Source organism: Polypterus senegalus, chromosome 1 (assembly GCF_016835505.1).
Source record: "Polypterus senegalus isolate Bchr_013 chromosome 1, ASM1683550v1, whole genome shotgun sequence".
In the NCBI taxonomy this organism is placed as follows: Eukaryota; Metazoa; Chordata; class Cladistia; order Polypteriformes; family Polypteridae; genus Polypterus; species Polypterus senegalus.
This window is the reverse complement of record NC_053154.1, coordinates 154284118-154309501: the sequence shown is the minus strand read 5'-3', so window position 1 is coordinate 154309501 and position 25384 is coordinate 154284118. Positions and strand designations below refer to the sequence as shown.

At 38.5% G+C, this 25384-nt stretch overlaps 1 protein-coding gene across 2 annotated transcripts in view; it reads right to left on the bottom strand.

Moving 5' to 3' along the window:
• Window positions 1-25384, bottom strand: part of uggt1 (UDP-glucose glycoprotein glucosyltransferase 1) — a 237291-nt gene that overhangs the window by 131107 nt on the left and 80800 nt on the right. For both annotated transcript variants that reach the window (XM_039760741.1, XM_039760749.1), the window contains exons 11-12: window positions 10124-10184; window positions 1086-1177 (exon numbers count right to left, since the gene is read on the bottom strand). In XM_039760741.1, coding sequence (XP_039616675.1) covers window positions 1086-1177; window positions 10124-10184 — 153 coding nt within the window. The remainder of the gene's footprint in view (window positions 1-1085; window positions 1178-10123; window positions 10185-25384) is intronic.

Below are 25384 nucleotides of genomic sequence, written 5' to 3'. Positions count from 1 at the left end.
CTTTTACAGCCTGAGTGATTCTCGGTGCTAACGATTACACCAGACGCATTTGTACAGTTCCAAGAGTGACATTTTGGACTAACACTTTTAGCATGGTTTTCCTAGCCGACCAACGCTTGGGTCTAATGCTAAGGAGGTTTATCAAAGTATTTTGATTCAGAAAAGAGTCTACACACTTACTTCAGTGGTTGAATTGATTTGTCTTATGTGTTACTCACTTTTTTAAAATAGAGTCACAAGTGGCCAATAGGTGAAACTTAAGCACTTACTGTGGATTAGGATGATGACTAAAAATGTACTGTATAATGAAAAGTAATAAAAGAAAATTATAAAATTTAGGTCTATAGTCTTTGTAAGTGTTATGGCAGAATGACTGAAGCTACACATACAATAGAACTGCCTTTTTGAACCACTCAAGTCTAGTTACACCACTAGACACAGCACTAAGACTAAACCTTTTAATGGATCAACATGATTATCTTATAGATGCCATTTTGTCACTGGACCATTTCATACACGTTGCTTTGTTTTACGTAGAAGTGATATGGATTTCTTTAAACACAAGATGGATTCAATTTAATTACTTCTGAAAAGCAAAATTTTTATGTAAACCAAAAAATATTTTCAAAAGTTACATGTCCATCCTAGTAAATATATACAGTACTTTTAATAATCTTAAAACCTGTACTTGTTCATAAAGTTTAATAACATGAACTAATTGCAATGGATGCTTAAGCTTTCAGTTTTTCTACATCCAGACGATAATGAAAAACATATCTGACCACCGTGTTTCTTTATCTATGCTTGAACAATATTTTAGGGAATAGCATTTTGCATTTCTGATCTTTTACTTTAATGTGCAGAAACTTCTGTCCAGTTTATAACTACTGAATCTCAATTCAACTGACTTCAGAAGTTAAGATAAACCAATTATTTGTAATTAATTCATACATGAAATTACTCGCATAGGATGAACATTTTTGTAAGGCATTGTCTCCTAATTTGGAACAGCTGCACTTTTGTTGATACTACATACTAAAATTACACAATATTCTTTGAAAAAAGTATTCTTTTCCCCAACTTACCTAAAGATATCTTGAACTTCCAAGTCGATATGAAGACCATTGATAAAAAGTCCAGAGTCTCCAGGCTGCAGGCCTAAAGTTCCTTTAAAGTACTGAAAAGCAAAATATCAATAAAATAAATTAGAATAAAAAAATGAATATTCTTACTTTATATGTTAATAAACAAAACATGCATACTTTGACTCTTACATTTTTGAGATATAACTCTTTGTAGGAAGAGCAACCCTTAGGGCTCATTTATACTTCATGTTCAGAACGTGTATGGGCACGCATCATGGCTGCCACACATTCCCAGCGTTTAATTTGACGAGTCCTCATTGCAGGTCCTCAGAAATGAACGCGACATGTGTGCGAGTTGCTGTACAAGCAAAAAGTCAGGGGGTGCAGTTTCATAAAAGTTGGAATGTGACATCAGAGTTTCTGTTTACTATCTACATGTGACAGAAAGCCTTTATGCGGATCCTACGTTATGAATGTGCCTTCTTCGATATTAGATGAATGGTTCGATGTGGTGAAGCAAAATGGCGACATACAAATGCATTCATGGTGCTTTTATACTCAAGCGTCGCATATTCACAATCGTAATGACACGATTCATTTTAAAAGTCTCACACCATCTTTTGTGCTGCCTTTTTTTTTCCTGTGGCTTCCTCCAGACCTGATAGCAGCGGCAAACGGCAATAGATTGCCACACTGAACACATTAAATTTATGATATTTCAGCTCTCTGCACATTTAAGAATCCTTAGATTTATACTTGATATCACTTTCATGATGAAATGCATTAAAGTATATATGTTACATTTTACAGATAAATCGTTCATTTTGTTTAAATAATAAATACTGTTAATAATTACATACATGGGGATGAAACAGAGGGGAGCAGTAGTGCTGCTGTCTCGCTGGGAAGTCATGTCACTGTTATTCTCTGCCTGGAGTTTGCATGTTTCCTGCTAGATTTCACAGTGTGTTTCGGTTTCCTTCCAAAGATATGCAGATTTGGTGACACTAAAATGACGTGAGTGCTTGTATTCACCTTGCGATGAGCTGGTGCCACGTCCAGGGATTGTTTCTGCCTCATGCCCAATTCTTGCTTGAATGGACACATCCCTGGATTGATGGATTTAATCATTAATCTGCCTCATGCCCAATTCTTGCTTGAATGGACACATCCCTGGATTGATGGATTTAATCATTAAACATCTTTTTTAGAGATATTGCGGTAAGGTGTCTTCTGAACTTAATGGCTGTTGCAGGCAATTCACAACACAGAGAAGCCGAACCTGTTCTCACAGTGATAATATCTCGCACTGCCACGTGCTGGATTCCTCCAGATTTACGTAAAGTACGCACGGAAGTATAAACAGTAAAATGCTTGCGTAGCAGGAGTGTCCCCTGAAGTATGCATCGGCCTTACAGACTGTTATGGATAAATCTCTTCCATTTTTAACTACAGTGGCATTAAACACACTCAAAATGTAAGCTTTTCAACCTGAACTGTAATCAGTTTTCTTCAAGTCTCCCAAAATTTACAAAAATATGTAAATGTTACCAAATTTCATATTAATATAGACATGTCACATGTTTTTGTACAAATACTCTTGTTTAGTGCAAGTTTTAACCTAGTTGCATTAACCAAATGAAAGTCAAGAAAAGAGGCAGTAAAAGTGTGCCTTGCATGTCTAAATGTGAAAGCTTTCAAAAAAAAAAAAAAAATTTTGGATGGGAAAAGTTTGTTACTTGGTGCAAACAGAACTGCATGAATCTGAACATCTGCAAAACCAAGGTTTTGACTTTTGCCGCACCAATCAGCTTCTATGTCTGGTCACAATTCAAGGAGTGGATGTAGAGATGGTCGACTCATACAAGTACTTGAGGGTCCACAATAATGACAGGTTGAACTGGTCTTGGAACACAAAGAAAGACCCGTGTAGGCTCTTTTTCCTTAGGAGGTTGTGTTCCTTTAAGATCCTTCACATCTTCTGTAACTCTGTGATGGCCAGTGTAATTATCTATGTTAAGGTGTACTGGGCTGAAAAAATCAACTTGAGAGAGGCCCACCGAATCAACAAGGTAATTAAAAGGGCAAGCTCACTTACAGGATGCGTTCTGGACTCCCTGGAGGTAGCAGTAAAGATGAAAATTAAAACAAAACTGAGTGCCATTATGAGCAATGCTTCACATCCTGTCTCTGGCACACTAACCCTAAATACTTTCAGCCAACAAATTATTCAGCAGAAGTGTGTCAAGGAACACTACTAGGGCTCCTTTATACCAACAACAAAAAGCCTCACTGCAATTGTGACAACCAAGGCAGAACTTTTCTTTTCCTTTTAATTTTCTTGCTTTATAGTCATTCTAGTATGTGTTCAGACCAAAGCGTGTGTATATATTTATTCATTTACCTAAATATGTATTTATTTATTTTTTTTAAACAGTTTCTGAAAAGAGACAATTTTCGCCTGGGGACAAATACAGTTGTACCTATCTAAAGTGCTAATCGACTCCACATAGTAGAAGCCATATTGCCTGCCAAGCACTGTTCATGACTCATCAGATTGACACAAAGAATATAAACCACACTCAGACAAAACAATACAAGTCCCATCAATTTAAAACTCACAACATATACAGAGGGTGGAGTCATACAACTGTAAATGAACCATATCTACATGTGTTCACATTACTATTTATAACCAATATGCCACAGCCACAGTGATGTTGTTTCTGCACAAACAGTTCACTGACATACTGTACTACCTCATGAAGATACTGACGTGGAGCCAGAAGACAATATATATCAAAAAATATCCAAACAAAAGGACAGCTTGGAGAAAAACGGTGATTATTGTGAACACAGTGGTGAGAAAAGGGATCAGGTGCAAGACAGACATTTACATTCAAAAATGGTGTTATTGTCTGATTCTAAGCACAGTATGAAAGAGAGCTGGAAAACAGCAGAAAATGTCATACAGATGACTCCAAGTGGCTACTTCATATGCATCAAGAATTGATTCAAATTTCCAGCACATCTTTCTGTAGGCCAATTAGAATATAATCATTGACATGATACACCTAGGACTACAATGCAAGCTAACATGTCGAGAAGAATCTCAACAAAGTCATGGGCACATATAGCCCTTCACCACATTCTACATTATTACTGATATCTCCATCTACAACTCCTTTGTGATATGGAGTAAGCTGTATCATAAATGAAACACAAACAAAGGGAACTGGTGTGAGTAGTTTTTGGAGAAGCTTGAAAAAGAAACAGTATCTTCTCTCCTGTAAACACTGTGACACATTCCCCACACATCATATGCTGGAGTGCTTATATATGCTAGAAAGCATTCTGCTCATGACCAAGCTGAATTCACACATCCAAACACGCTATCCAAAATGAAGATCTGCAGTTGCTTACCTGACAAAAAGGAATGCAAAGCTAGCATCATTCGCATTATCCGTGGACGTAACATTTACAAGGCAGCACATTGAAATTTCAATCTACTGCCATTCTTGTAAGGCGTATAATTTGTTAGTGTAGAAGTAGGAGTATGCAATATTGGCAAAAAATTCTCTCTATAATAAATTATTATATCTCTATATTTCTGGGACTTTGAGCCTTAAATAATCTCGCCCCATCTTATATATCGGAATGTCTGACACCTTATATTCCAAATCGTAACCTCAGATCCTCAAATGACTGTCTCCTTAGAATTCCAAGAACAAAACTTAAAAGAAGTGGTGAGGCGGCCTTCTGCTGCTATGCACCTAAAATCTGGAATAGCCTGCCAATAGGAATTCGCCAGGCTAATACAGTAGAGCAGTTTAAAACACTGCTGAAAACAAATTACTTTAACATGGCCTTTTTATAACTTCAATTTAACTTAATCCCGATACTCTGTATGTTCAATTTCCTCATAATAACTACTCATGGTGGCTCTAAAATCCGTACTGACCCCTACTCTCTTTTTCTGTTTCTTTTTCCTGTTTCTTTGTGGTGGTGACCTGCGCCACACCTCCACCTACTCAAAGCTTCATGATGGATGGATTAAAAGGCAGAAGTCTACATGACCATCATCATCAAGCCCTTCCGTGAGAACCCTAAATCCAAAGAGGACTGTTTCATTTATGTTAGGTAGAATGCCCAGAGGGGACTGGGCGGTCCCATGGTCTGGAATCCCTACAGATTTTATTTTTTCTCCAGCCGTCTGGAGTTTTTTTTTGTTTTTTCTGTCCCCCCTGGCCATTGGACCTTACTCTTATTCGATATTAATTAATCCCCCACACAAAGCCAGGTTAGCTTAACATATGGTCTTGGGGGGTTGCAGGTGTTAAAATGTACTATTTCTCCCATTGGTCTGAGATATGGCTATCTGGATTGGCTGGAGGTGTTGGAGAGAAAACCTATAAATTTGCTTGCTCAACCACATTCTCTCTTGCTAACCAACATATGATGAAGAAGCATCTCTCATGCTAACCTGTGATGATGAAGACAACACAATGAAGAGTACAGCTCAGCAGCCATATTGAACAGACATGTGGCTAAAAGCTGAGCACCAACGATGCTTTAACTAGAGACATTAAGTAACTACAAGTCTGTGCGCCACCTGAATTACACATCACCATTTTATCAGGTTGTATGGTTGCCAATATTCAAATGTATTTTGCATTTTGTTATTATTTATGAATATTATCAATAATACATTATTTTATATGTAACTTAACTCCTGCTTGTCTTTTTACTACATCTAATTGCCTGAGGTTATAGATATAGAAGGGAAGGTGGGGATAAGTTATATACAGTACTAAGTCTGTGAGATTAGGGTTTCTAAGGCTACATATTAATAATACTATAGGGGTAAGTAGAGCAATTTATATATTACTCTACCAAGATAAAACAGATACAAATCCAAAAGGCAATAAAATACTAATCATAATTGAACTACAGGGCATGAACATTAGTCTGAATAAAAATAAACTGCTCTGCTACAAGATGAATTGTGCAACATACAAGCAAGAACAAAAATCTATCATGCTGTATTATTGTGTACAAATTCAAAGTTCTGTCAAATACTGCACAGGCAAAAAAAAAACTATACCATTTGTAAACAAGTTCTGTCATATATTACACAAAAATATAAAAAAAATCCCAACATAACATTTTAAAGCAAATTACTAACTTCAAGTTCTGTCCAATACTGCACAAAATATCAGAAAAAATAAAACAATTGCAAAATACTACTGAGTTATATGAAAGAAACAGCAAGTCTATCCACATCATTTGGCCTCAGAGTAACACGGTGACACGTTACAACATTTCATCCAGTGCTGAAAGCCCACTCAGACAGGCTGCTTGAGGCAGGGGATGCACAGGAACTTTTTTGCAAGTTTACCCTATTTAGGGAAATGTACTTCTTATATTTTACACCACTGTCCATCTCAGGTATCATCAAGTAGCTCTTGATCTCTTTTTCAATGACAGTGTGCAGAGACTCGCCTTTTCTTAATTATTGTGCTTTTGGAATAGTTGCCAAAAGACTTTTTCTTTTTTACCAAATAATGGTTGGTTCAGATGTATGCATCAGTTTGAACAGAACGATTGGGATTTACAGGCAGGCACTTCATCATTGCTTTAACATTGTTGTCATCATTGTACATACTTTATAAACAAGTCATGACGGGAAAGATTGGGGATTTGTGCAAGTGTTTTAAATAAAGAAAGAAAAAAAAGACATTTGTTTCCCTAGCCAAACTTGCCCAACAGATATATGCTTCTTACGGAAATAAAAATTACATAATTCTTTCGAATAGGTGTCAAAAAAAAAAAAATCTACGCAGCTCCATACTTGTGTTGTTTTGACCGTGAACGGCTATGCATGTGTTTTTGTTTTTTGTAAAGTGTGTGACATAATTTCAGCTCCCACACGATTGAAACAATAATTAAGATATAACTGTAGACAATACATATTGCACAATTGTATGTGGAAGTAATATTGAAGAAATACTGAGTAGTTTTATAGTGTAAGAGAAGTGTTGGAAGCTAATCAGGTGTTGTTGATTGATTAACTTTTTTGTGTTGTTTGACAATGTATTACTTTAATGTTCACAGAAAAAATACAAGAGATTCTGTTCCTACTTGCAGTAAAGGATGATTCACAAGACAGCTCAAAAATGTTTATAAGCTTTCTAGCCAATTTAAAGCAAATATATAACATTTCTTTCATCAGTATATTATACTAATAAACATTGTGCATACCAAGCATTTATAGTTTCATTAAGTACAGGATAAGCCAAAATGAAGTACCACATTTCTCAATGTCATTGTGCGAGGTAGAGGCAGCCGAATGCACCTTCTGAATGCACTTCAGCATTCCTCCTAATGGCGACATCCCAAATCAGAAACCAGTTCTTCAGAGGGTGTCTAAATTTAGACAGACAGGTACAATACTGAACAGACGTTCAGCACGCAAGCACGCTTCTAACTTAAGCATTTACAACTGGTCTTTGAGGAGGATTTTGCATGAGGACCTTAATTTACATCCATACAAAATGATGGTAGTGCAGGAACTCACTGAGAGAGACTGGGAGAGCTGTAGAGAGTTGTGCGCGAACATTCTGCAAACCGTTCACTGAGATATGTCATGTGCAGTGACGAGGCACATTTCCATTTGAATGGTGGCATAAATAAGCAAAATGTTTACTACTGGGCTGAAACCAACCCTTGTCAACTTCATCAGAGACCCCTGCACAGTGAGCATGTTACAGTTTGGTGCGCCGTTGCAGAATTTGCCATTGTAGGCCCTTACTTTTTTGAGGAGGGGGGAGAAATGGTCACCGTCACTTCAGAATGTTACATTGAAATGCTAGAAAACTTTTTGTGGCCCCAGCTAGAATAAATTGATATGGTGAATGACTGGTTTCAACAGCTCATACGGCACGGAGATCCACGCAAGTTTCGAAGGAGATGTATCCGGAGAAGCTGATCTCCCTGTGCGCCGATTTGGGCTGGCCTTCATCTTTGCCTGATCTTGCTCCGTGCAATTATTCTTGTGGGGCTAACTCAAGTTGAAGGTATACACACACCAACCTCAAAACCTTGAAGCCCTCAAGGACGTTATTCGCCTCAAAATCAACGCTATTCTCCTTGAAATGGCTGAACAAGTCCTGCGAGCGATCAGAAATTTTCTTGAAGAGTTTATCGCTAAATCTATTTTGTATACCCTTTCTTTCGTCATAATTAAATTTATTTCATCTTGTAGCGTTTTAGTAGAATAAACGTTTGAAATGTGGCTCACCCTGTATTAAGTACAGTAATCCCTCCTCGATCGCGGGGGTTGGGTTCCAGAACCCCCCGCGATAGGTGAAAATCCGCAAAGTAGAAACCATATGTTTGTATGGTTATTTTTATATATTTTAAGCCCTTATCAACTCTCCAACACTGTTAACATTATTAGAGCCCTCTAGACATGAAATAACGTTTCAAATAAAGTTTAAACTGTGCTCCATGACAAGGCAGAGATGGCAGTTCTTTCTCACAATTAAAAGAATGCAAACATATCTTCTCTTCAAAGGAACGCCGTCAGGAGCAGAGAATGTCAGAGAGAGAAAGAGTGACAGAAAAGCAAACAATCAAAAAATCAATACGTGCTGTTGGGCTTTTAAGTATGCGCACCGCGATAAAGCAGCCGCAAAGGAGGGAGCAATGTGAAGGTAGTCTTTCAGCATTTTTTAGAGTAGCGTCCATATCTTCTAGGCAAACAGCCTCTGTGCAAACAGCCCCTCTGCTCACACCCCCTCCGTAAGGCACAGAGCATGTCAGAGAGAGTGAGAGAGACAGAGAAAAGCAAACAATCAAGCACCGCTCAGGAAGCACATCGTATATCATTGAGGAGTTTAAGTTAATACGTAATACATGTTCTGATTGGGTAGCTTCTAAGCCATCCGCCAATAGCGTCCCTTGTATGAAATCAACTGGGCAAACAAACTGAGGAAGCATGTACTTTAAATTAAAAGACCCACTGTCCGCAGAAATCCGCGAACCAGCGAAAAATCAGCGATATATATTTAGATATGCTTACATTTAAAATCCGCAATGGAGTGAAGCCGCGAAAGTCGAAGCGCGATATAGCGAGGGATCACTGCATTATCAATTTTATAATTTGACAATGAATTAGATGAAAAAAAATGTAAATAAAGATAAAACCGACAAAGACAGATGTCAATTATAAACTCTCTCTATGCAAATGTAAGTGATGCATTTAATTCCTTATCTTCCCACCCCAGACAAACAGAGGCGGGTTAAGGGATTTTAATGGTTATCTTGTGGCTTAATATCCAATAGCTTGTACATTATAACACAAGCCTAGTCATTCTAATAAACTTGCACCATCCTGATCTTGAAATGATACCTTAGGCAGGATGTGTGTCCTGCACATGACTATCATGCATCCACAACATCACACTGGGTCTGCCATCCTTCATCGTGTTTGATCACTGTTGCTTTATTGGATCAAGCTTAGAGAACATCTGGGTTACTCAGTCATTACCAGCTTGCCAGTATATACTACCTAGAGGCCTAGTTCGAGAGATGGGTCCCGGTATGGAACATTTTAGATAACCTTTGTAAATAAATATTTTAAATGTACATTTAACTAATTTTTTCTGTTAGTATCATAATGGAAAGAATGTCATTTTACTTTCAAGAGGTGCCAAAATCTAATTTCTCAGGGTAGGGGGAATTAACTCTAAATCAAACAGAGCCTTTATTTTTTAGAGATTTTTTCTAGACAAAAAAAAAAAAATACCATAAAGAAAATAATACATTTTATTTAAATAGCGCCTCTCCCATGCTCAGGGGAAATGTATTGGTCATAATGTTAAAAGACATATGCACAAATGTATGTACATTATCTATAAAAAAAAAGTCTAGATAAATAGATAGACCCATCAGTTAATCAATATTTGACACCGTTGGAAATTTGGCGTGTAAAAGAACACATAATAAAACTTAACCCTAAGTGCATTAATTTTTACCTTTTGGTTTTCTTCTATTTCTTTTCTGAGTTCCGAGTTTACTACTGTTCGTGTAATTGACCTAAAGAGATGAATAAAATATATTATTTCATACATCAATTCATTGCCTATTTTAAGTCAAAAAATGAAATAGTTCATTCAATTCATTGTTACAATTCACTTCCAATAAATCCACAGTGTTGCACACATTTAGAAATATAATACAAAATACCCTCCAACAAAACATACCATCACCTTTGTAAATACACACCTAAGAATATGCAAAGGTATAAATATGAAGATATTTTTCCTGAACATTCCATTTTATTTTTATTTACACATCCATCTCTCTCCATTTCGAAATATTTTATATTTACACACAGACACACTTACAGGTAGTTAATGGAGTTTTATGCTTTAAAACTACACTGAATATTATTTGACCCCTTGACAGTTTTAGCATTATGAAATGCTAAGAAGTTTACTAATCTTGAGCAGAGTTTAGAGTGGAGGATGCAATTATCTACCTCCTCCACAAGGCTTATTCTGACCTGGGCAAAGCTGGCAGCACTGTGAGGATTATGTTTTTGGATTTATTCAGTACAATCAATACCATGTAGGAACCTCTACTAAGGGGTAAGCTCAGAAATACGCAGGTGGATGAGCCCATAGTATTGTAGATAATGGACTGTCAGGCAGTTTAGCAGGCTCATGGGCAGTGTTTCTGATATGGATGTGAGCAACACTGGAGCACCACAAGGAGCGGTCTTGTCTCTTGTTCTCTTCATTCTGTACACCTCAGAATATTAATATAACACCAGATTATGTCACTAGCAAAAATTCTCTGATGAGAATCTACACTTATGGGGAGTACTGATAAGGGAAATGATATAGGAGTCAGTTGGAGACTTCTGTTTCTTGGTGCAGAAAGAATTGTCTGCAACTAAACACAGCAAAACCAAGGAACTGATTATTGAATTTTTCCGCATCAAAGAGTTTCTATGTCTAGTCACTACTCAAGAAGTGGATATACACTCACCTAAAGGATTATTAGGAACACCTGCTCAATTTCTCATTAATGCAATTATCTAATCAACCAATCACATGGCAGTTGCTTCAATGCATTTAGGGGTGTGGTCCTGGTCAAGACAATCTCCTGAATTCCAAACTGAATGTCAGAATGGGAAAGAAAGGTGAATTAAGCAATTCTGAGCGTGGCATGGTTGTTGGTGCCAGACGGGCCAGTCTGAGTATTTCACAATCTGCTCAGTTACTGGGATTTTCACGCACAACCATTTCTAGGGTTTACAAATGGTGTGAGAAGGGAAAAACATTCAGTATGCGGCAGTCCTGTGGGCGAAAATGCCTTGTTGATGCTAGAGGTCAGAGGAGAATGGGCCGACTGATTCAAGCTGATAGAAGAGCAACTTTGACTGAAATAACCACTCGTTACAACCAAGATATGCAGCAAAGCATTTGTGAAGCCACAACACGCACAACCTTGAGAAGGATGGGCTACAACAGCAGAAGACCCCACCGGGTACCGTTCATCTCCACTACAAATAGGAAAAAGAGGCTACAATTTGCACGAGCTCACCAAAATTGGACAGTTGAAGACTGGAAAAATGTTGCCTGGTCTGATGAGTCTCGATTTCTGTTGAGACATTCAAATGGTAGAGTCAGAATTTGGCGTAAACAGAATGAGAACATGGATCCATCATGCCTTGTTACCACTGTGCAGGCTGGTGGTGGTGGTGGTGTAATGGTGTGGGGGATGTTTTCTTGGCACACTTTAGGCCCCTTAGTGCCAAATGGGCATTGTTTAAATGCCACGGGCTACCTGAGCATTGTTTCTGACCATGTCCATCCCTTCATGACCACCATGTACCCATCCTCTGATGGCTACTTCCAGCAGGATAATGCACCATGTCACAAAGCTCGAATCATTTCAAATTGGTTTCTTGAACATGACAATGAGTTCACTGTACTAAAATGGCCCCCACAGTCACCAGATCTCAACCCAATAGAGCATCTTTGGGATGTGGTGGAACGGGAGCTTCGTGCCCTGGATGTGCATCCCACAAATCTCCATCAACTGCAAGATGCTATCCTATCAATATGGGCCAACATTTCTAAAGAATGCTTTCAGCACCTTGTTGAATCAATGCCACGTAGAATTAAGGCAGTTCTGAAGGCTAAAGGGGGTCAAACACCATATTAGTATGATGTTCCTAATAATCCTTTAGGTGAGTGTACACTTAGTATATACTCCTATAAGTAATTGGTTGCCAAAGTCAATGACATGCCGGACCGGTCTCAGTACACAGAGGAACTATATAAGAAAGGGCAGGGGAGGTTCTTTTCTCTTAGGAAACTGCATTTCTTTTCTTTTGGGTGGTGAAGTCCTTCACACGTTCTAAAATTCTGTGATGGCCAGGGTGATTTTTTATGCTGTGTTGTGCTGGGCTGGTAATATCACTTTGAGAGAGACCCACCAAATCAGCAAATAAATTAAAAAGCTAGGCTCAGTCAAGGAATGCTATCTGGACCCTATGCAGTTACTAGCAAATGAAAGAATTTAAACAAAACTGAGTGTCATTATGAAGAATGCAGCACATCCTCATCATGACACACTATCCCTCAGTAATTTCCATCAACTAACTATTCAGCAGAAGCAGGTTTGGGAGGGAACTTCGCACGCCAGTGGATTTGGTGTTTGGCTCGCCCCCTGAGCCTGAGATTGTTGGTGGGCCCGAAATGGATTATTTTAGACGGTTAAAAGAGGCTGGACACGTTCATCGACTGGCCAGGGAGGCCTTGGAGGGAGCTGGAGCTCGCCAGAAACGGGCTTACGACACACGGGCTCATGGCCCGACGCTGAAACCAGGGGACAAAGTGTGGGTATTTTGCCCGCAACGGAAACGGGGACTGTCTCCAAAATTAACTCATCATTGGCAGGGGCCTGGAGCAATTTTGGACAAAATTTCGGAGGTAGTTTTCCGAGTCCGAATGCCTGGACGGGGCAGACGGGTGGTGCTGCACAAGGACCGGTTGGCACCATACCACCCACTGGCCCCAGAACAAGAACGACTCGAGAATACAAGCGGCTCTCCAACCTCCACCCCCGGCGCCGAGACAGACATTGACAGTCTCAGGACTGAGCCTGACACGAGTAATGGCACATCCGGCAGGCCGAAGCGTGTCCGTCGCCGGCCAGGACACTTGCTCGATTTTGTCTGTGAGGAGTAGGGTTGTGGGGACACTAACCCTCTTGGGTGGGGGCTGTGTAACGACCCGGCAGCAAGCGCTGGCGGAGTGACGCCTCACGGGTAATTTATGTAAATAGTTTGTGGGGAATTTATGTAAAAGCTTATTGTTGTGTCAAAATTAACTAAGTACGTAATTGTCTTTCCTGTTGTAAGTGTTGTATGTGTTTGTGCTCAACCGATGGGGTGGGTTGGGTTATCGCCGTCTGGGGTTGTGTAAATGTACATAGTCACCATCAATGAGAAAGATGGCTCTGTAAATGACCTTGACCATGGCTATTCAATGAGTTTTAAGCTTTGTTTTACTGGCTATCTGTTAATAAAAAGATACAACAGGACAGAGCTGTATCATTGCTAAGATTCTATCTAAGCAATTATTGCCGAGACACTCGGAGTCGTGCGGTGTATGGGACACGAGTGCTCGTTATCTAAAGAGCTGGGTGAAGCTGCGTGCATAACGCTAGCAATCCGCTAGCCGACAGCCTGGGAGAGGTGCACGGCAGAGTTCGGCTCTAAAATCTTTAAAGACTCCACCACGGATCATTTATACCAACCAGCAATATGCCTGCCTAATACCTCAATGTGGCTGTCCAAACTTTTTTCTTTTTCATTTTCTTTGATTTTAGTTATTCAGGTATATGTTCAGACTATAGTGTGTGTGCAAATATTTTATGATGATAATAAAACAGCAACCCTGAATGGAACCCACAAGAAAAAGTCTTAGAAAAGCCAGAGATATCCTGAGAATTTCCCAGAACTATTCAGAGCCTAGAAATGACTCTTTATGCTCACAACCACTCAAATAGTTCAGAACCTTTTAGAACATTAGAACACTCTAGACGAGAACAGGCCATTCAGCCCAACAAAGCTCACCAGTCCTATCCACTTATTTCTTCCAAGAAAACATCAAGTCGAATTTTGAAAGTCCCTAAAGTCTTACTGTCTACCACACTACTTCAAAGCTTATTCCAAGTGTCTATCATTCTTTGTGTCAAGAAAAACTTCCTAATTTTTGTGCGAAATTTACCCTTAACAAGTTTCCAACTGTGTCCCTGTGTTCTTGATGAACTCCTTTTACAATAACAGTCTCGATCCACTGAGCTAATTCCTTTCATAATTTTAAATGCTTTAATCATGTCACCTCTTAATCTTCTTTGGCTTAAACTGTATACGCTCAGCTCTTTTAATCATTCCTCATAATTCAACCCCTGTAGCCTAGTCGGTCTTCTCTGGACCTTTTCTAGCGCTGCTATGTCCTTTTTGTAGCCTGGAGACCAAAACCGCACACAGTACTCAAGATGAGGTCTCATCAGTGCATTATAAAGGTTGAGCACAACTTCCTTAGACTTGTATTCCACACATCGTGCTATATATCCTAACATTCTGTTAGCCTTCTGAACGGCTTCTGAACACTGTCGGGAAGTCGATAGCTTAAAGTCTACTATGACTCCTAAATCCTTCTCATAAGGTGTACTCTCGATTTTCCAACTGCCCATTGTGTATTCAAACCTAACATTTTTACTAAATCATTTATATACATTAAAAATAGCAGCGGCCCTAGCACTGACCCCTGTGGAACACCACTCTTAACATCAGCCAGTTCTGATGAGGTTCCTCACACTATCACCCTCTGCTTCCTGTGTCTGAGCCAATTCTGCACCAATCTAAAAACATCATCCAGAACTCCTACTTCTTTTAATTTGATGCCCAACCTCTCGTATGGCACCTTATCAAATGCTTTTTAAAAGTCCAGATAAATCATATCATAAGCTCCACTTTATCGTATCCTTTTGTTGCCTCCCCATAGAATTCCAGCATGTCAGTAAAACACAACCTTCCTCTTCTAAACCATGCTGGCTGTTCAGAATAACTCCTGTCCTTGCCATGTGCTGCTTAATCTTATCCTTAGTAATTCCTTCCATTATTTTTCCTGTGATGCATGTTAAGCTTACTGGCCTATAGTTGCTTGGATCTGCCCTGTCACCCTTTTTATATAATGGGATGATATTTGCCATTTTCCAGTCCCTAAGAATCTCTCCAGTGCGCAGTGACTTCCTAAAAATATGTATAAAGGGTTTATATATGTACTCACTAGCCTCCTTAAGAACATGAGGATAAATATTATCTGGCCCTGGTGATTTCTTTGATTTCATCTTATTTAATCTGAGCAGCTTCTCCCTCTACAATTTCCAAATCTCTCAGTACCTCCTTAGTAGTCGCGTTTACCTCTGGGAGGTTATCCACTAGCTCACTTGTAAACATCTCAGAAAAATTTAAGTTTAGGGCATCCGCTATTTCACTATCTGTATCTTTTAATTCCCCTTTACTATTCCTGATGCAATTTGACCTCCTCCTTGACTGTTCTTTTACTACTAAAATACTGAAAGAATCTCTTAAGGGTCTTCTTTCGCCTTATCTGCCATATTCCTCTCCAGATGTCTTTTAACCTCCCTGATATCCTTCTTAATGGTTGCTCTCATGTTCTCATACACTCTACGATTCACTTTGCAGTCATTAATCTTATATACCTCATAAAGCAGTTTTTTTCCTTTGCAACTTCTTTTTTAAATCTTTATTAATCCACCATGGAGTTTTTTTAGTTTCCTATTAATTCCAAATTTAGGTATGCATCTGTCCTGCATTACATGTAATGAAATTTTTAAACCTGTTCCACTGCTCCTTGACTGTCTCTACACTTAAAAGCTTATCCCAGTGTATCCTACATAGACATTGTCGCCTCTGCTCAAAATTAGCCCTACCAAAGTTCAACTTAACAATTTTAGTCCTTGCATCTGTAACTCTTAGAAAATACTGAGAATTGTATTACATTATGGTCACTTGACCCTAGTGGTTCAATCACCTCTACGCCCTCAAATCTATCCTGATTATTACAAAATACTAAATCCAGACAGGCTTCACCCCATGTTGGTGCTGAAAAAGCCGAAAAAACATTATTAACTGTAATGATTATAAGTATCCATTTATCCATCCATTATCCAACCTGCTATATCCTAACTGCAGGATTGCGGGGGGTGTGCTGGAGCCAATCCCAGCCAACACAGGGCACAAGGCAGGAAGCAGACCCCAGGCAGGGTGTCAGCCCACCGCAGATGATAATAAGTATTTTAACTCATAAAATACCAACAACTATTTTGTATTAATGATGCTGCAGAACTATATAATTTTATACTTCTATATGATTTCATCTGAATTTAGGTAGGAAAGGAATTATGAGACTGATTTAATTCTTCTATGTGAAAGTGCTGACCTCTTGATATTAACAGAACACCCTGTGATATTATCAATGTGATCGTTTTCTTCACTCTTGCTTAAAAAATAAGACAAAAATGTCATTTATGAATTAATAAATAAGGATTATTAATCTAATCAAACAAATATAATCTAATGAAGATATTAAAGTTATAAGAATGTAATCTCTTTATAACTAACGCAATAAACTTTAAGAAAACTGCTTAAAATGGGTTTGTATGTGTGTACTGAGAAGGGCACAGTCTTTAGAAAATGTAAGTGCATGGTACTGCTTTGTTTTTCTATACTCCTGTATGTCATAAATTAAGATGTAACCCTAATCTATGTATGACCTCATAATGAACTGTAATGTGTTCTTCTGTTCTCTCTTTGGCTAATGAACAAACTATGTGATAAAAGAGAGAACAGTTTTTCTTTTTAGTCCAGGCTCTCCAAACTCAAATCAGTTGGCTGAGCTGAGGGGGTGTGGGAGGTTTGTTGGCAGTCTCACAGTCTGTCTAACTCACCAAGAATAAATATTAAAGAAATTGCTTTTAATTTTAAATTGGTGTTTATCTCCTAATTTTTCGACTTCAGCGCTCACAGTGCTTTAACATGCTGTGTTAAAAAACAGTCACTGATTATTTCTAAAAACTCCTGTTCTTGTACTACTCCATCTGCAAGGTTATCCCAGTTAATATTTGGATAATTAAAGTCCCACATGACTATAATATCTCCATGTAAACTCGCTTTTTTGATATTCCCAAAAAGATGTGTGTTGAAATTACTGTCTGAATTGGGTGGTCTATAACACACTCCTAAAATAAGACCTGTTTCCCTAATATTTTCCAGACGAAGCCATATGTCCTCACTAAGATGGGGCTCATCATCCAACTGAAGAGGACTTACATTTAAACCCTGTTTGGGATAAACAGAAACCCCACTTTCTTTTCTGTTATGTCTGTCCTTCCTAAAAATGTGTATCCCTCTATGTTACACTCATCCCCATCTTTGTTATTTAGCCAGGTTCCCGTTATTGCTATAATATCATAATTATGCTCTGCTACATACAACTCCAACTCACTTACCTTATTTTTGATACTTATAGCATTAAGGCAAGCTATTTTTAATGTGTTACTCTTTCTACATTTAAATGTTTGCTTACAATTTACATTACTATGCATTTTTATTTCTACACCATTGTTTGTTCTTCCATCTATAGATCTAAACCTTGCCTACCCTAAACTCCCTAACCCATTCCCTAGTTTAAACAATCCTCAACTAGCCTACACATAAGCCTCCCCAATACATTGGTGCCCCTCCAGTTCAGATGTAACCTGTCATGGTGGAACAGGTCCCATCTGTTTCAAAAGGAGTCCCAATGCCCCATAAACCTATACCCTTCTACCCTGCACCAAGATTCAATCTTACCTGGACTGGCACAGGCAGAACTTTGGAGAATACTACCTTGTCAGTTCTGCTCCTCAGCTTGGCTCCTAACTCTTTGAATTTGGATCGCAGAACCGACAGACTACCCTTATGTATATCATTTGTTCCAAGATGGACAATGACAACTGGATCCACCCCCGCTCTGGCCAAGAGTCTATCCACCCTTCCAGGGAGTTCTCGCACCTGTGCTCCTGTAAGGCAACACACTGTGCAAGACTCTCTTTCTCTCTGGAGCACACCTGCACTTCAATCCCCCTAATGATTGAGTCCCCAACTATCACAACCCCTCTCTTTTTGGGAACTGGTTTTGAGGTGGCCCGTTGGGGCTCCTCATCCCTGCCTACCATTATCAGAGACACCGTTCAGCTCTGCAAGGACAGGATAATGGTTTGACACTTTTAATTCTATGGTTGATGCCCCCGGACAGTGTGCACCCTTTACCTTATGCCCGTGACACTCCTATTTATACCTCTCTGGTCTTGAATCTACTCCTGCGCTACATTGGGGGTGCACACTATCTCTCTAAAGGACACCTGGGCCAATTCTATATTACAAAGCAGGTCAGCCAACTCCTCCTCCAGTTCAACGACCCTGAGCTCGAGGTGCTGGATCAGCTGGCATCTCCTGAAGATGTAGCCCTCATAGACAACTGGCTCTTCCAAACCATCATCTAAAAAGTTCAACATCTAACAGGACTTGCATTTCACTGGCCTCATTATTAAAATTTGATTTGGGATTACGAAACTGCTTTAACTTTTTTTTTTTTTTTTACTTAAAATTAAATTTCTTCTTCTTTCAGCTGCTTCTTACCTTAAACGGTAACACTAAGATCTGCTACAGATATTTTACACCTTTTTCCCTTAAGCTCCTGTACGGTTCTCCCTCTCAGCTGCCTGCTTTTTGTGTTTCTATGAGGTTAACTTTACTTTTCTCTGTCTCTTCTACTAACTTTGCGCTCCTCTTACTTATAAGCTCTCCACTCGCACTGTTTGTATTATCCCATATTATTGAACCCTTACGCTGTCGCCCGCTTAACTGTTCTACATCTGGACCGCTAAGGACAGTTTAATCTAACATAAACAAATAAATAAAACTTTACTACCTTATTTGGTCATAAAGGGTCTCATTCAGCTTACAGGCTGTTCTGTTTGTTACCAAAAAGTTCAAAACTTCAAGTAACCAATTGCAGATGCAAATACTGCAACTTGTTTATAGTACACGGAGAAGGCTCGCTAGCTAAAAGTCAGCAGCAATTTTTCAAATGAACATAGACTAAGTCAATGAAGCATGTAAGAGTTTCATTGTACTTTGTACAAATAACAACCAATCCATAAATACATGAGGATAACTTTCAAAACTCGTGCAGACCATGGTACTATGAGGCAGGATTAAAGACTTTGAGCCAGCAAAAATAAAGCTCCATGAGTGGCAGCAACAGCTCTTTGGGCTGGGAGGCAAAGGGATATTGACATCAAATGGTGAAAGAATGAAATAAGCTTCATTCATAGTAAAGAATATAAGTGATCTTAAAGTTTATCTTTTTCAATTTTTATTGCCTAGCTACCTAGAGAAGCACAAACAGTCAAGGAAAGTACCACTTAATGTTCTGCAATTTTTGTCAATGTTGGTAGCAACTAAACATTTAGAAAAGCCATTTTTAGTGCTGTTTTTCAGATTCATGTGATAAGGCTCATGACTACTTGCTTTGGTCAAAAATGTATCCATATTGGACACAGATCCAGAAAGCAGATGGAAGAGAATTAATTTGAGACATAAAATTTCACAAAACTCATAAACAGGTCATGTGTGATCTATTGTTTTGTGTTAACCAGAAAATCTTAATTTAAGACCAAATTGGAAGTACAATGCTGCACTTTTGTCAAGTGATGAAGATGATGAAACCCTACCAGCAGCCCTGTGACCTCCAAGATTTAATAAAAGTAAGATGTCTTGTCATATTTTATCTGTTAAGTTCTAAATGGTTAATGTGTGACATGTTAATTTTTGTTTTTTACTCGGATAGTGCATAACAAAAGACAGGATCACAAAACCTACTGACTTGTCATTTTAACAATTGTCTCAATAAGGGGCAGAAAAAATAGCACTAAGATTGTGGTTGATGAAACTATTCTCTGGACAAAAGCGAAAAGATAAAATAAATATTTGATTCCCATTCTAACATACTACATTTCGGTATTTAATAAATAGACTGGTAATGTAGCGAAGTAAACATTTACCCTCTCAGTATTGCATGACAGTAGTACACATTTTGTTTTTCAGGTTTAAGTCATGCTTTATGGACCCATCACCAAGAATGGCCATTCACCTGAAAGATAATTCTACACTGACACCAAGCACCCATGGATAGTATAACACTTTATATAATGGTGCAACAAAGACCACATCAGAAAGCCACTGCAAACGTGACACTTCTTGATAATTTCTCATTCAGTGCCAGAACCACTAGTGCTACCACAAATACCAGGGGCCTCATGTATAAACGGTGCGTACACATAAAAATGCTGCATACGCCGGTTTCCACACTCCACTACACTTGGTGTAAAGCCACGCACATTCTAACAGCAGCTCAAAAATCCATTGCATACACAAGTTTTCGGCTCAGTTTTACAAACTGCCGGCACCGAACATCAGAGCAGTGCTGCTGTTCCTGTGTGGTTTCCCTTTATTTTTTAGATCCACATCAATGACGCGGCTTTATCAAATACACTGAAAATAACCGCATATCTTTTATAAATTTAAGGCATCTGATTGTAATTATTGCACTATCTGCACTATATATGTACATGTATATTGTACTTATGCTTTCATATTGTGTATTTTTCATTGTTTTTATCATTTTTTTTTTATTATTTTATAGGAAAATAAGTTTATGGACGATTTGAATATTGAATCTCATTGTACCATACAATAACAATAAAGGAATTAAATTCAATAGAAGACAGTGCGTATTTACAGATGATTACAACTTGCTTCTAAGTAGATTTAGATTTACAAGAGCCATCTTCTTGGAACTCTTGATATCATTTTTAAGATGAAACACAATAAAGTATATAAATTACATTATAAAGATAAATTGTTAACTTCATTTAAATAATGTATATTGTTAGTAATTAAACGTGTGGGCACAGTGGCACAGCAGTAGAGATGAGCTGGTGTCCCGTTCAGGGATTAGTCCTGCCTTGCGCTCTATGCTTGCAGGGACTGGCGTGACCCTTGATTAACAGATGAGTGGAATAACTAAACTTTTACGATGAAGATATTTCAATGTTCCTTAAAATTTTTGAAGAATCGGCATTCTAAGACTACAGATGTCTTGACAATTATTACTGATTGTGTGGCAATTGGTTACTTGGAGAAAGAAAAGGTAGGAGAGGAATTGGGCGTTATTACATTTGAAAGAGACAGTACTGCTGCAATAAATGATTTCATTAAGGGTCACCCACGTCCCAGCAAGCATCTTGCAGGAGCCAGGAAAAATCTCTGAACGGGGAGCAAGCTCATCGCTATCACTGCGCCAACGTGCCCCCTTGTTTAATACATGCTTTAATTCATTTCACATGAACATGATATCTTGTATAGATCTTAGTTTTTAAATTGTTAAGAGAGCTGTAATATCATGAATGTAATGTACTGTATTCTGTGTCCTGTCGGTGTAAGAGAAAGCCTGTTTAAGAAGTATGTACTGATTTACACACATAGAGCACAGAGAAGAACACATAAAATATGAAGCATTTAAAATACTACTTTAGTTTCGATGGGATCTGAGAAAGTCTAGTAAATTAAACACTGATTTTAAGATCAAGTTTATGATGTTTTACTGTAATGAAAAAAACTACAAGATTGAAGTGGACATTTTAAACTTTTTTCTTTTCTTTGTACTCTAATACGCTTTCATATGACACTCAGACAGTGGGTAATGACTCGCCTTTTTACGGCGACTTTGATATCTGACCACTTTTTTTATTTCGGACACTGTGCGATTTTCTGAACTTGAACTTTTAAGTTACTCCGGACTCTGTATCACTGGATTGACTTCCTTTTCTTGTTTATACCACAGTTTAAGCCAACAAATACTATGTTTTTCCGTGTCTCAAGTTTGCATTTGCTGAAATTCTTTTTTCACATGCTTTTTCCATTGCCTTTAAACCGAACGCTGAACAGAAACGGCTATTTATATTGATTTGTATATTGAAATATTCAAAATTCTGGGAGGAGACAGGGTGGAGTGGCAGGTGCAAGCATTACTTTTCATGCTGACTGGGATTTATGTATCGGAAGTGCATGGAAGTTGGCTTACACACAGTTTTGTAAATATGAACTTTTTTCTTTTTACACACATTTTCACTTTATTTCATTGGCCTTGTTTTAGTGTAAATTCTACGAAAGGCGTTTTGCATGAAGCCCCAGGTGAGCAGCTGGTGACTGCAGCCATCCTCAAGAAAAAGATAAAATAATGGTCTCATCACTATGGAAATACAAAGCTATATGCATTTGGTAACTACATTTTCCTTACTATAATTGTCAATCAAATTTTGTCATATTAATTCATTTGTTATATTAGTAATGTAATGTGGCTTTAACAAAATGCAGTAGGTCTGGACCATGGCAAATTCCAGCAGAACCTGTGTATATTAGAATATGCTTGACAGCATGTATTGTGTACAAATAACACACATTAGACAGAGTACCAACCTACTTTTACTTTTATCACTTTTGATATATCCCATTTTTACATAACATATTACTTCAGAACAACCAGAACACTGATTTGGAAGATGCAGGAGGAGCATACCAACAAATTCTCCGGCATCATATGGAGCCTATGCAACACAAAAATGTGCACAAAATAGTACACTAAATTATTAATATTATTCCTACTTTCATTATCGATATGTTACACTGTATACATATTACATTCTGTATATGTAATGTACAGTATATGTATGCATATACATTTTACTATATTAGGGTATTTTTGCACATTTCTTATGTTTTTATAATGTCTGTTATAAATAGGTCTTACTTCAATATTGTTTTTTCGAATACTAGGCCTATCTGTGTTGCATGAAGGCTACATTTGTGCATTCTATAATCTTTGCTGTTTGAAAATTCGAAAATATCAAAAATTGTAATAAGCGTGTTGTAGTCTAGATCAATTCATGCCTACATGAGGTGTGGTTGATTAATGGGCTGCCACCAGCGGATTTCTGTCGGCAAATGCTCTACTGCCACCCAAGGAATGACTGTCAGCCGGCCACTGCTACCACAAGCGGGCCACCCAAAAGCTGATGTGCAAAATTCCAGTAGACCAGTGGATGCTGGACATTTGCTATCAGAGAATGTCTCATTTTCATACTTGTATTTTTATTAAAAAGAAAAAAATTGCTCTGTTCAACATGGGAGAGACAAGAGAACATGCCGTTCAAGTAAGGCAGATGTGTTTCGACCTTCATAAGTCGGGTAATGGCTACAAGAAAATAGCTACTCGCACAAACCTGCCTGCATCTACAGTCAGAGGAATAATAAAGAAGTATAAAACAATGGGAACAGTGACAAACAAGCCTGGACGAGGACCCAAGTTTATCTTGTTCACACACACAGTGAGGAGGATGGTAAGAGAAGTAAAAAAATTCTCCAAAGCTCACTGTTAGAGAAATGCACCAAAAAATGGTATCTAAGGGGGTCATAAAGTCCCCATGACAACCAGAAGACGCTATCTCCATGCCAACAAGCTGCTTGGGAGACATGCAAGGAAAAAGCCTTTTCTAACCTACAATCACAAACGTAAATGTCTGGAGTTTGCTAAGCGAAACTGGGGTTTCAACTGGGACCGTGTGCTTTGGTCAGATGACACTAAAATTGAGCTTTTTGGCAAAAAACATTCTAAGTGGGTCTGGCATGAATCCAAGAATGAATATGCGAAAAAGCACCTCATGCCCAATATAAAGTATGGTGGAGGATATGTGATGCTGTGGGGCTGTTTCTCTTTCAAATGCCCTGGAAACCTTGTTAGGGTGCATGGTATTAAAAACCCTTTGAAATACCAGGGGCCTCATGTATAACGCCATGCGTAGAACTCGCACTATAACATGGCGTAAGCACAAAAGCCGAAATGTGCTTACGCACAGAAAAATCCAGATGCAGGAATCTGTGCGTACTCCAACTTCCACGTTCTTCCGCTACATAAATCCCGATCAGCGTGAAAATTAACGCTCGTGCACGCGCATTATGTAACGCCCCAACTCCTCCCCAAATTGCGCCTCTTAGAATATGCAAATCAATATAAATCACCCTTAAGTTCAGCCTTCTGTGAAAAGACAATGGGAAAAGCACGGGGGAAAATATAACAATTTCAGCGAATACCAAGTGGAGGCAAAGGAAAAATATACTATTTGTTTAATTAAACCGTGGTATAATCAACAAAAGGAAGTTGATCGAGTGACATAGCGTGTTGGAGAAACTTTAAAGTTCAGATATCAGTCGCTGTGAAAAGGCGAGTCGTAGCCTACCGTCTGAGTGTCATATGAAAGCGTTTTAGGGTACAGAGAAAAAAAAAGGCACACAGTGGGAAAAAAAACACGAAATGTCAACTTCAGTCTCGAAATTTCAACTTTAATCATGTAGTTTATTTTGTCATTAAAGTAGAACATCATAAACGTCATCTTAAAATAATTTAATTAACCAGTTTCTCAAATCATATCGTAATTAAAGTAGCACGTTAAATGTTTTGTTTTGTATTTGATCTTCTATGTGCCAATGTGTGTGAATCACTACTTGCTTCTTAAACCGGCTCTCTTCCTCCGACTGTACACAGAATCCATTACATTCGTGATATTACAGCTCTCTGAATAACTAAAATACTGAGATGTATACGTGATATCATTTTCATGATGATAAGAGTTAAAGCACCTTATTAAACATGGGTTTTACAGCGCGATTGTGCCACCATCGATGAAATTATTTATTGCAGCAGTACTCAGGGGCGGCTCTAGGCTTGTGGTGGCCCTGGGCAGAAAAAGAATCGGTGGCTCCTTAGCCGCCAATGTCAGTGAGGTATCTTATGCACGGATGGCCACGTCAGTTGCGGACACTGGATAGCCGCCTCGTGCTCATGACACAAGCATTTAACTTTTGTCGAAATTTGCCGCTGCGTTTTTAGCTGTGTCGTTATTTTATCTTTCTGTTTTATATTCAATGTATATTGGCGTGGCCTCCCATGCAGCTCTTGCTTTTCTTTCTCCAAGTAACCGATTGCCATCTGTAATAGATGTTAAGCCATCTGTAAACTTAGAGCGCT